The 12,695-nt window shown below is 42.6% G+C and overlaps 1 protein-coding gene across 2 annotated transcripts in view; it reads right to left on the reverse strand.

Moving 5' to 3' along the window:
- USP6NL (USP6 N-terminal like) overlaps positions 1-12,695 on the reverse strand; it is a 241,838-nt gene that overhangs the window by 68,776 nt on the left and 160,367 nt on the right. For both annotated transcript variants that reach the window (XM_088468752.1, XM_088468751.1), the window contains exon 8: positions 9,229-9,277. In XM_088468752.1, coding sequence (XP_088324878.1) covers positions 9,229-9,277 — 49 coding nt within the window. The remainder of the gene's footprint in view (positions 1-9,228; positions 9,278-12,695) is intronic.

Consider the following 12,695-nt stretch of genomic DNA (forward strand, 5'->3'; position numbering starts at 1 on the left):
ACAGAAGTAGCTTGTTATTAAGCTACTCTACAAACCTGGGAAACCATTTGCTTTGTGCCATACGCTGGGCATTTACCCCAAGGACGCAGAGGTGCTACTCCTTTGAGACTCTCAGCTCTTGCCCCATTCCACCTGGGCGTTGTCTGCCGTGCACGGCTGCTGCATTGGAGGCGGCGCGTCCCTGCGGCTAGGAGTGGAGCCGGACGACTCGCGCTGGCTATTGTGCCTTCGTCCCATGTGTGACTGTGAGTAAGCTCTGTCACAGACTTTACTTTAACATCTGCTACAGACAATGGCTTATTGTTGGAGCTTACTGTGCTCCGTAGCACAGAGCCAGCACTGAACATACAGTGCCTACGACTTGGCACACTGCTGGAGTACATTGGGATTGATACCTAATAGATATTACACGGATACAGTAGCACGCCTACTTCTTTAACATCAGCCATAAAGAGGTGCCTCTTATATATTGTTTTTTCTCTTTTTCCCAGGACTGTGGGTATATGGAATTCCATTGATACACTGAATATATGCAAAACGCATTTCTAAATCCACTTTATTGGAACTTTAAAACATCTGTGCACTAACACTACTGCAACATTGTATTGTAGCTTTTTATGTGACACATTGTTGTTTTATTTTCTTGTACACATAGGATTTTGTGCCAATTCAGTACATTATTTGAGTCATAGTGAGGAATTTCTTTCCTCTTTTATATGGATATGTCCTAATGTCATTTTTAGATTGTATTTTATTTACTGTGATATCATGATTAAAATAGGATATTTTATTATCTGAATGTTTTGTGTCCTTTAGCGCCACCTTATACAATTTTGGGTTAAACTTTCATGCCTATATCGGAATTGGACCTCCGCTGATTGGTGAGGGGTTGCCTTCTCCAATGAGTCACGTTTTCTGCTTCATCGAATGAATGGACGTTGGCGTGTCAGGCGAGAAACATCGGAGAACAAACACCCTGCATCCTGTGCTGGAAGAACACAAGCTGGTAGTGAGAGCATTATGGTCTGGGGAATGTTTTCATGGCATTCCCTGGGCCCACTCATCCATGTGGAAGGCACCCTCAAGCGATTTGGTTATGAATCCATCCATGCAGGACATGTACACCCATACATGCCGATTGTCTTCCCTAAGGCGGATGGGATCTTCTAGAAAAACAATGTGACATGTCACACGGCTAGAAATGTCCGACAGTGGTTGGACGAGCATGACCAAGAATTCCAAGTACTTCCCTGGCCCCCTAATTCCCCGGACTTGAACCCAACAGAGCATCTGTGGGACCACCTTGAGTCATTCCCAGTCCATCTAGCTGCTGTCCGTGCTGTACACGGCGGTTACTCTGGCTATTAGCTGGTGGTCATAATAATAACGTGACTTGTATTACATCTGTTTATATCTTATTACTAGTATTACAGAATGCAAATGCCATCATAGATATTCCAAATTGCATAACCAATAATAACCTTTCATTCCAGTGTCAAATGTTGCAAACCTACCTACTTTATTTACAACTTCAACAGTATACCATTATTAAAGGATACTTCACTATTTGCATAAATTTATAGGGGGTTTACAGAAGTTCTCTTAAATCTAAACATAACATTTTACTAAAGACATAACCAAGTTATATTTTAGTAACAAATCCAATTTCTTGATGACAGTGCAAGCACAGTAAAGAGTGTGAATGGACTGTCTGAATATTTCCAAGTAGAGTGTTTTACAGATTGTGGCACAAAATAATTTACCGTATATACTCGAGTATAAGCCGAGTTTTTCAGCACATTTTTTGTGCTGAAAAAGCACCCCCTCGGCTTATACTCGAGTCATGCCCGCATGGTACGCAGCTGAGTAGCGTACCATGCGGGCAGCGGTGCAGACTGTGTCTCTGTAACACAGCTGCACCGCTTGTGTAGCGCTGACCGGACAGAGTTCGGTCAGCACTACACAGCACAAACACACAGCCGCCGGAGTCTGTCAGAGTCTCATCGGCTGCTGCTGCTCCCACTGCGGGAGCCATCTTCCGGCTCCCGCAGTGGGTAATGGGAGAGACGTCGTCATGACAACGTCTCTCCCATAATGCAAAGCGGCCGGAGGATCCAGTAGCAGCATCGGGACCAGGAGCGGGGTTTCAGGTAAGTGTTTTTATTTTTATATATTACATCTCTCTACTGGGGGCAGTACCAGGGGGGGGATTACTACTGGGGGCACTACCAGGGGAGGATTAATACTACTGGGGGCACTACCAGGGGGGTATTACTACTGGGGCAGTACCAGGGGGGGATTAATACTGGGGGCACTACCAGGGGGGGTATTACTACTGGGGGCACTACCAGGAGGGATATTACTACTGGGGGCACTACCAGGAGGGTATTACTACTGGGGGCAGTACCAGGGGGGTATTACTACTGGGGGCAGTACCAGGGGGGATTACTACTGGGGCAGTACCTGGGGGGGATTAATACTGGGGGCACTACCAGGGAGGGATATTGCTACTGGGGGCACTACCAGGGGGGGTATTACTACTGGGGGCAGTACCAGGGGGGTATTACTGCTGGGGGCACTACCAAAGGGGGAATATTACTAATGGGGGCACTACCAGAGGGGGAATATTACTATTGGGGGCAGTACCAGGGGAGGGATTACTACCAGTAGCTGCTGCATTTCCCACCCTAGGCTTATATTCGAGTCAATAAGTTTTCCCAGTTTTTTGTGGTAAAATTAGATACCTCGGCTTATATTCGGGTCGACTTATACTCGAGTATATACGGTATCACTTAAGACTTACGTGATTAATTATTCTGTGCCACAATCTGTAAATCTGCTTTAAACTGACAAACCTTCAGAAAAAATGAATACCTTTGCTCTATATGTATTCATGTCTTACAGTTCAATTACTGAACAAAATGGTTAACCTGCTTTCTGGAATTACAAGAGGTTAAGTGGACTCCTCTGTGTGTACCTTCAAGGCTACTAGTTTTTCTTGTATCATGGAGGAACTCTTTTCTCTAGCCGGTGAGAAGGAACACTGCAGTGCCAGATGTGTTTACAGGGCCCGCTTAGGAGATAGCTCTAACACTTCAGCATGCCGGAGTCCTGTCCGGCTATTGGACTGTGACAACTTTGCCAGACCTGCCTCTTTGCACTATATTAATTGACAGTACCCATGAGTACTACGTCATTCCGGCCATAACAATGCTACACTGGACTAGGTCCTTGAGGTATTCTTTAGAGACTCCACCAGCACATGCATATTCTCTATGTCTCTCCTGTGGGACTTATTATAGTCTACCATTTGGGATTACTTTCCTAGCGCATAGGTCCCTTATTTGGAACAGTATATACCTTTTCATATTATGTAGATAGATGATTTCATTATTGATTAAAGCACACGTTTTCTGAATACTTTCTGCATGTTGGCATCTTAATTTACATGCAGTATTCTACACACTTATCTGCTACAAATTATCAGAGTGCAATTTTTATACTAATCAGTATTTGTTTACTAAATGCCTATTTACTACTAATAATTAATAAAATGTATGAATGCCAATTTTATTAGTGTTTCAATGTACTGTGAATGTGTCTTCCTACTTCATTACATTCCTAGTCCTTTTTTACTTTGTATGTATCCAATTTAAGTTCTATTGGGACAGATGTATGAAGCTCTGGAAAGTGATAAAGTGCAAAACGACCAGCCACTCAGCTCCTAACTGTCATGTACACCTGTCAAACCGTAACGCAGGTGTCCTAAGGCGAGCTCAGGGAGGACAGAAACCTCCTGTGGAGCAGAAGGGCACGTGTTTGAAAAATGACAGTTGGGAGCTGAGTTGCTGGTCATTTATAATTCTCCACTTTATCACTTCCCAGAGCTTCATACATCTGCCCCATTATTTGTAAATAATTTATATTGTTATCTCTTTGTATCATTATAGTACATATAATGTGGTTCACCATTCACTATATACCACACAATTTGCACACTTCTTCATATTTCTATTCCATTAATACTCCCATTCTTTTTATGTTCTGAATGTGGTCTTAAGACTCTTTCATTGGGCATCAGCAAAGTGCCCTGCAGTGTACTGATGGTCATCCTATTTTTAACATATAGTTTCTTTTCAAACATAATATAAGTACATTTATTTTCATTTTATCTAGTATATATTATATGAATGCCAAGGGATCTCTCCCCCATCTGAGTATTCTTATGTTGGGTACACACTGACAGATACATTGGCCGATCAATTGATCGGCCAATATATCTGCTGCACGTTGGCCAGTGTGTACCCGCGATATGTCGGTGAACGTCGTTATTCACCAACATATCGCATTAGCTGTGCTGCACAGCCGATGGACAGATATGTTTGCAGACATATCGGTCCATCAGCAGGTGTGCACGGGCGGTCTGCAGACCGCCCGTACACACACAGTGGCAGCCGAGAAGAGGGGGGCGGGATACGCCCACGACCCGCCCACTGGCTGCCGGGACCTTGAGGGCACAAGCAGATGATGGCCGTTCAGTGTGTATGAACGACCATCTTCTGCAGATATATCTGTATAGTGTGTACCCACCTTTACTTGCAGGGGAGTCTATCCCAAAGTGTTTTGTTAATAGCAAGCTTATTCAAGGTTAGGTCAGATTATGATGGTATCTAATTCAGATGTGAATAGTAGAATTTCTACTAGCAAATACAGAAGAGACCCTCTTTTTGTTGAGTCTAGTCAGTGATTCAAAAAAATACCCCAGTTTACAAAGCTGTAATGTCCAGCAATGAAGTACACTGTTGTGATGCCACTGCCCAACCTTTGAGAAATAGTTTTAAAAAACTTTCCTACTACAGCCAGTCTACCCTGTATAACTTGATTGGGTAATGGAGAGGGAGGATTACTGGAAACGGTGATGATTTTAAGGAAGCCAAGCATTCTATGCAAGAAAGGTCACAAGGTTTATAACGGTTTCATTGCAAGGTTTTTTTCATTAGCATTTGTGCTATTAGCAGTGTACATCATGGTTTTCATTCACACTGCATTCCGGGCACTTGCTTCATATATATTATGGTCAGTGGAGGAACATTTTTTCTGGTTACTGGATTTCCGACTCAGATTTGATTTAGCAAACATATGAGATGTGGCTATTAAATAACGAGACTGTACTTGTAAAGAATAATCCATACTGCCTTAGTGAAAAGGGAGTGGGGGAACATTGAACTTGCAAAACCATTTTGGGATAGTCCAAGTTTCACCCCACTCGCACAGATAGTTTGGGGGTCACACAGCATTCAAAGAAGTTGTGTTTTTCCCATGCGTCATAAAAATGCTTAGTTCAAAAGTAGAGCAATGTGTTAATGTAAAATTTTTAGTTAAATTGAAATCTTTTCATATGCTGAGGCTTACGGGGCAGATTGTATGTCACGTGCACGTGTGTTTAAGTGGCACAAAAGATTAAGTGACTGTTGCGAGGATGTCGAAGATGATTAACATCCTGGAAGGCCTTGCACATCAAAAACAAATGAAAATGTGGAAAAAATTTAGAAAATTGTTCGAATTGACCATCGACTCAGCATCCAAATGTTGAATTATTACTACAAAAATGTTCTAGCAACTTTGCGGAAAAGAATCAGAAAAAAGAGGCTAGAGTTGACGAAAAATGCACCAGTCTACACAGCTCTCTTTGTGAAGCAGTGTTTGGCTGAGAAACAGATTGCAGTGCTAGAACACCCTCCATACTCGCCAGACCTAGCACCATGTGACTACTTTCTTTTCCCTAAAGTCAAATCTGTACTCAAGGGAACTCATTTTAAATCAGAAATACCCCTTTCACATCGCAAACTCAGCTCTGACCAGGGATTTTGAACATTGGTCCAACCCAGCTGTGACCCGGGTCAGACCCCCTTCACACTGCACCTTCGACCAGGGCTATTCCCCGGGTCAGGCATGTACTGTAAAACCCTATGGATGTCATTAAAGATTTACTTTTTCAGGCTCACAAAGATAAGATCACAAAAGGGAACAAAAAGGAGGGGTGGGAACTGCTCACAGAATTGCAGGTATCATGGCTGATGGATTATCACTATGTAGCCCTGAGTTCATGAGTGTTTGTGCTTTACTGCTGTTTGATTGAGCCAGTAAGAGCATGATGCAGCTTTCTTCATCACTCCAATTAGCCTTCACTGTAATGACAGTAGTGGTATTAACCCCCTCCAAGCTGCCAGAATACTGCCTCTGCTGTAGTCTGCAGCGTGCTGCCTGTGTGTTTGGCTGCTGACATCAAGTGAGACCCAGGAACATCCAATTAGTGCATACTTGCCTACTTTTAAAAACTAATTTCAGGGAGATTATAGTCAGCAGTAGCATGTGCCATGCGAAGGGTTGTGTAATGTTCAGCCCAAAGGGCATATCTAGCTTCACCCACCATGTCACTATTGCCACTCAGGTTTTTTTTTTTTTAAAGTATATCCCACACACACACATATTCCATGTATGCTTAAACGCTGTAAATTTATTTGAAATCAATAATAATATAGCTAACTTAGGAAAAACATCCGGAGACCTGATTTAAAAAAACAGAATTTGCAGCATGAATTATATTGCATCAATATGTTACAAGAGCAGCCAGCAATTGTGAAATACAGGCTGTCATAGACTTAATAGGTCCCATGAATGGATATCATTATGTTTAGCATCTGCCTCCTACAGTGGGTACAAGCACCAGTGTAATGGGCAGGGCATCCCCTCCTGCTATCAAGACTATGGGGGAGTTTAACTAAGCAAGCATGGCACCATATGAGCACGCCTACCTACATGAGAAGGAAGTTACAGTAAGTAACCCTGCTGCTGGATACATTAATCACCACCTCATGACACAGCACGATCAGCAAAAGTCACTCACCTCTCCTAGTAATGCTGCAGGGAGATTGGTCTTTCCGGAGAACCATGCACAGGCAGTGCGCTGGTGGTGGGCAGGCAGTGCGCTGGTGGGCAGAGCCGCTGACTCAGTGCTATGTACACAGAGCAGCACTCACATGAGAGGAGGCAGCAGCACCCAGCGGGCGGGTCACTAGGAGCAGCGCGCACACACAGGAGGCGGCAGCTGCAGCACCTTCAGGGTTATTCATCACTAGTACTACACTGCTGCTGCTGGTAGCGCTAAGAAGAGCGCATTAATGAAAGCAGCACGTTGATTGGCTGGAAGTTACTAGTACAGATTTGTATGCCTTGTTCTGATTGGTCGGGTAATCCGGGGAATTTTTTTAACTTTCTGGGGCAGCGGGAGACTCTACAGGGAATCGGGAGTCTCCCGCAGGATGCGGGAGGGTAGGCAACTATGAATTAGTGGTGTTTGCTGAGTCCCGGGTTGGAACAGTTCACACTGCACATCAACCTGGCTTGCTCCAGGGTTCAACTCTGGTCGATTGCAGGGGTCATCTGTATACCATACTGTATGCCTTTGTTGAAAAGAAAACCTCTAGATATCTGTACTGAAAGGTTGGGGAATTGCTCTGGGCCAGTAAAAGATCCGACATATCGGTAGATTTAAATAAAAAAATGCTATAGCCAACAAATCACTACAATAACAGTAACTTAAGATATGTCTTGGCAGCTTTATTCCCATGTATCAGTACTATTAACTACCATTCATTTACCCTGCATGCTTTATAAATTAAACTTATGGGTTCCACAAGTCAAAGTAATTTGCGGATCATTGTTGTTAACTACTTTATAAATTGTTTCCAAGACACAGATATGATTATAGAAAATAATAAAATCTGAGCTCAGGGGAAGCAACTATACATAAGCACAATGTATGACACAACAGCCACACTTCTTAGACCAGGCTGGCCCCACTAATTTTAATTGCCAGACTACAAAGGTACTTATCAGAAAAAGGTACTGAGAAGCCAACTCTGCTGAACAAGTTACAGAAGTTAAATGGCTATAATGTAAAATAACGTACATGGGTCAACCTTCTCTATAGCATTCCAAAAATGTGCCTTCTGGAAGGGACAGAAGGGAGAAGCCCTAGCCAGGAAAACCAAAAACTTGCTCATAGCAATTGTTGACATATGGCAGTAATACTTGTGGTCTGACAACATTAAAGTGAACTTTTTGGCTTTGAACATTAAGGACTAGCTTTACTAAGCGGCATGTTTAGTAAGTTGCTGATTTTCTGCAGTTTTATCCCTGAAATTTAAAATGGCAATATGAAATCCAAAACACGCCTGGTTTGCATCGTATGGTACAGTATTACCGTTTATACATTAAAGGATCAAAACCTCTAAGTAAACCTACTCCTAAGAGCTATACTTGGTGCATATAAGACAAATAACGCCATACTATAATGAAGTATGTATGCGGTAGCATAAGGTTATTAGAATGCTGTTCAGTGGTGTGGACTCACCATCAGTGGGCAGATACAATTTGCTGAAAGTTCAAACTGAGGAGGTGGGATGTCTTAATACAAAATCATAGGCAAACGCAGGGGGGGTTTCTGTCTGCCTGGAAACCCTCCTCCCCAGCCCACACCATGACCACAATAGAAATAGTAATAGAATAGTGCTGCATGTTCTTCTCAGTATCTAAAATGAAATAGTTAGCACCACCTGTGGATCTTAAAACATGTATCAGCCAGTAATAAATAACCTGTGCACCAACTAGGAGATCTGGAAAACATGCACTGTAAGGGATGCACTGCTATAGAGACCAATATGTAGATATATGTCTAGGGCAGTGCTAGGTTCTTCTGCTGCTCCTCCAGGCTCCCGGACTTGCTCCAATAGTCTGGAATGGTGCCCACATCTAAAATAATTACATTCAACTCAGGTAGGATGGCCCTACTGCCGCATCTAATGGCTTACTGTGATCACTGGTTCCGTATATGCTGGAATTATTACTCACAATACACATTGTATGACACATATTAAAGCTTGATAAGTACTAATTCTGCCCTCTTCATGGACTGGCCACACTCGCTCTAAAATCAGGCATTTGGAAACCCCCCTCTAGAATTCCTGCTTTTGCCACTGAAAATTATTAAAAGCACATAGCAAAAAGCAAAATGTGTTGATTTTTTTTCATCATACACGATTTACCTTTGTGTCTTGCTGAAACCCAGAAGACCTGAGGTGTAACAAGCACTTATCTAATATAACTTTAAAAAACCAGACACCTAATTTGAAGGATAATGCATCCCACTGTGTATACACCACTCACCGTGTTATACAACGAATATGCTGCCAACACATGGAATAAAGCCTGCTGCCTGTGATGGGAAAAAAACAAATGAAGAAAAAATTTAGTCACTTAAAATACATACTTCAGCCAGTTTACTTTAAAACATCCATTAAATTCATTATTATTGGAGTTTATGAAAACCCATTTGCACAGCTCTTTTCAACAAGTTAACAAGAGGCTGAAAGTAACAAAGCATGCAAAATCAATACAAGAAATACTGAGCTCTGTTCAATACAGTTTAGCCTGGAACACATCCACTACTTGTGCTTCTACTCTAGAGTATGTCTGTGTAACCTAATTGTGTAACTGATTTAGGAATAAGTTATATTACCACGGTCACATCTGCAAATCTTGCTAGCCACTTGTTCCAGAAATGCTTTTTAAAAGTAATTGCCTCGGTTAATGGTGTGCTTTTTCTCCTCTATAAATCTGAGGATACAGATGACTGAATGGTTACTGCAACTGTTCTTAGTGAGTGGTTCATTTCTAAGGACAAGTAAGACTTAAGGCGGGTATCTACTACTAGATATACAAACGAGAGTACGATTACGACATTGCAATTGTGCTCTTGTTTGTATATCTAGCGATGTGCCTAGACTGAACGTTCACCCGTTCAGTCCAGGCACATCCATCATCCCCGGCACATGCTGAACCTGACAGGATCGTGCACGTGCATCGCTGGCTGCTTCCGACCAAAACATGGCCGATGCATGCGTGATTTGCAAGCGATTGCACGATAACGATGTCGTTATCGTGCAATCGCTTACTAAAATCGCCTAGTGGATACCCCCCTTTACACTTACAAGACCCTCCAATAGGTATTTATTGCTGGTGGGGGCAGACGTCACTGAGCACATCAGCGCTCAGCCACTGCACTACAAACATTTTATTTTTTTTGCTATGTCAGGGGATAGGGAGGGCACTAAAAGTACCCAATCTCCCAAATACTGACCTTGCAGGTGGGAAGAAGAGACCTTTGAGAATAATTTTATAAAAATCAGTAGAAAGTGGTGGTTTAGGTCTCCTGATTCTGCAAAATTACTACTAAAAAGTTTTACCACATCTGCCATAAAGCAAGATGTGGGTAGGCATTGGAAATGCTCTGGATTGTGACTCGGGGATTAGCTACCTCCCATGGTTACCCAGGAACCAGGATCCACAGGTCAACATTAGCCTATATCTCAATTAAGCGAACAATCTCCACTTGAGACACATCAGACTTCTTTTCATTGGCAACAAACCCCTCCCTATTATATCCAGTTTGGAGACACCCTCTATACCCACCAAAGTTATCAGATAAAATTGCCTCACTATGGACAAAGATTAACAGATTCTTATATATCTCAATAAAAATCTGCACCTTACCACTTTTGTGTACATGCAGGAAGAGTAGCATATCTCCTCTACATTTCCAATATCTGCAGACTAGCAGCGTCACCCAGTACTAAAAAGGGATACTGTACCTAATAAAGTTTCATCTGAGTGTACATGTGTACTTGTTTGTATATTATATATACACACATACATACACATATATATATATATATATATATATATATATATATATATATATATACATACACCGTACATACATACACACACGCATATATTATTTATGTTTTTTTTGTAATTATATGCAATACATGTTTAATAAAAAATCGAAGGATACAAACACGGGGTGCAAAGCAACGTTAATACTGGGTACTACCAGCAGGACAATGGAAAAAAAAAAAAAAAAAGGAACGGTCTGATAGTAGAAAACCAACATGCAAAGACAAACTATATCAATACTCCGATTCATTGGTTTAGGAGACAAGCCGGGTACCAAACAAAAGGGCGAACATCTGGTATTTCAAGAGGAAAGAGAGAAAAAGGTGAAGAAGTGAAAGAAAAAAGGAGCACAGGCTATAAAGAATGAGATGATGCAAAAATTAAGAGCAAAAAGGAGAGATTGAACAGGAACAGAGGAGAAAAAAGGGGGGGTGAAGGGATCTATCTGAGATGGGCACATGTAATGGAAGAGTTTGGAGCAATAAAGGATTCCTGGAAATACATACATTTTTATTATACTTATCCTGCCCACCCATGAGAACAAACCCCGGCGCCAGCCACAAAGTTCACCGCAAAGCTTAACAAATAGGGGCAGAAAATTATTTTCATAAACATGATCCTCAAATATTTAATGCTAGATGGGACCTACGGACCTACTCAGGATAACATCAGACTGCCCTACCACAGGGGACCACCAAAGTCGGGCAGGAGGAGCAGCCCGGCAGCAGAAAGGGATATGGCCAAGTGGGGGTACTGCAGCCACAAACCAGGGGCTAGCGAAATGGGAACAAGTCCTTCTTATAATGCCACTGGGGGGGGGTGATAGGAGTGGTAGAAAAAAGGTGAGAGAACAGAACCCACAGGTTTACGGTGCGCTAGCTCTGGAGATGCAGAGTTCCGGGAACCAGCACCGGAACTGGCAGGGTACGCTGATGGAGGAGGCTCTGTAATGTAGCACAGGTAACGGGCTGGGGTTAATAACCAGCTGGCAGAGACACTCGGCTGGAACAGGTAGCAAGGGTCACTCTAACGTAACGCTGCACACTGGAACACTACAATATACGGATCTAGGGAGCACAGAGAACTAACACACAGCCAAGCTGTGTACGACGTTGCACTGGCAACCTAAGGACTCCCAGGAAGCCCTTAAGTACCTGAAGATTGTGCAGGATTGGTTGTTTGAGGCCACTGTAGACCTTGCAGTCTGGATTGGTTCTTACCAGACATGTGATCAGACTCAAGATGGCGGCACCCAGCACCTGGCAGCACTGATGCAGACTCCAAGCTCCAGCTACTCCAAAATGCCAGCAGACCAGCGCTACCTCCCAGGGATCTGCCTGCACATCGCGTCAGCCTCCAGCAGCTTGCACCCCCACCGGATGGACCCTGCCAGAGAGCCCGGACATCTAAGTCCCGGACCCCCTGCTGAGCACCAAAGCGGCCTGTGACACATCTGTACTCAAGCATGGATATCTTAAAAACTGCATTGGCAGAGTTTGGCAATCTCTGCTATATACTGTATTTTTTATAATTAAATATAGGGCCAACAACTCTAGAGCCCACTACAATACATAATGCTAATATTAATGTATTATTTTTAACCAAGTTCCTTTTTTATAAACAAAAGTAGATCTACAACCTGTTGCACTAAGCTAATGCAGTAGAATGCCACAGGGCAGTATGATTTTCTAGACTAAAAATCTGACAATCAGTACATCAGCCAGCAGGCATCCAAGTCTACTGTCATCTAAGATAAAATTATGCAAAGAACATTTGATTCTGGTCCACATAGGTAGACTACACTCAGAGACTTATAGAAGTCCTTAGAAAAAGTGTCACTATTTTACTGAATTCTTGTTATTAGATGTTTTTAATATCTTCATAAGCCCTAAAAG

This window comes from Taudactylus pleione, unplaced genomic scaffold (assembly GCF_031769625.1).
Source record: "Taudactylus pleione unplaced genomic scaffold, aTauple2 ptg000086l, whole genome shotgun sequence".
NCBI lineage: Eukaryota > Metazoa > Chordata > Amphibia > Anura > Myobatrachidae > Taudactylus > Taudactylus pleione.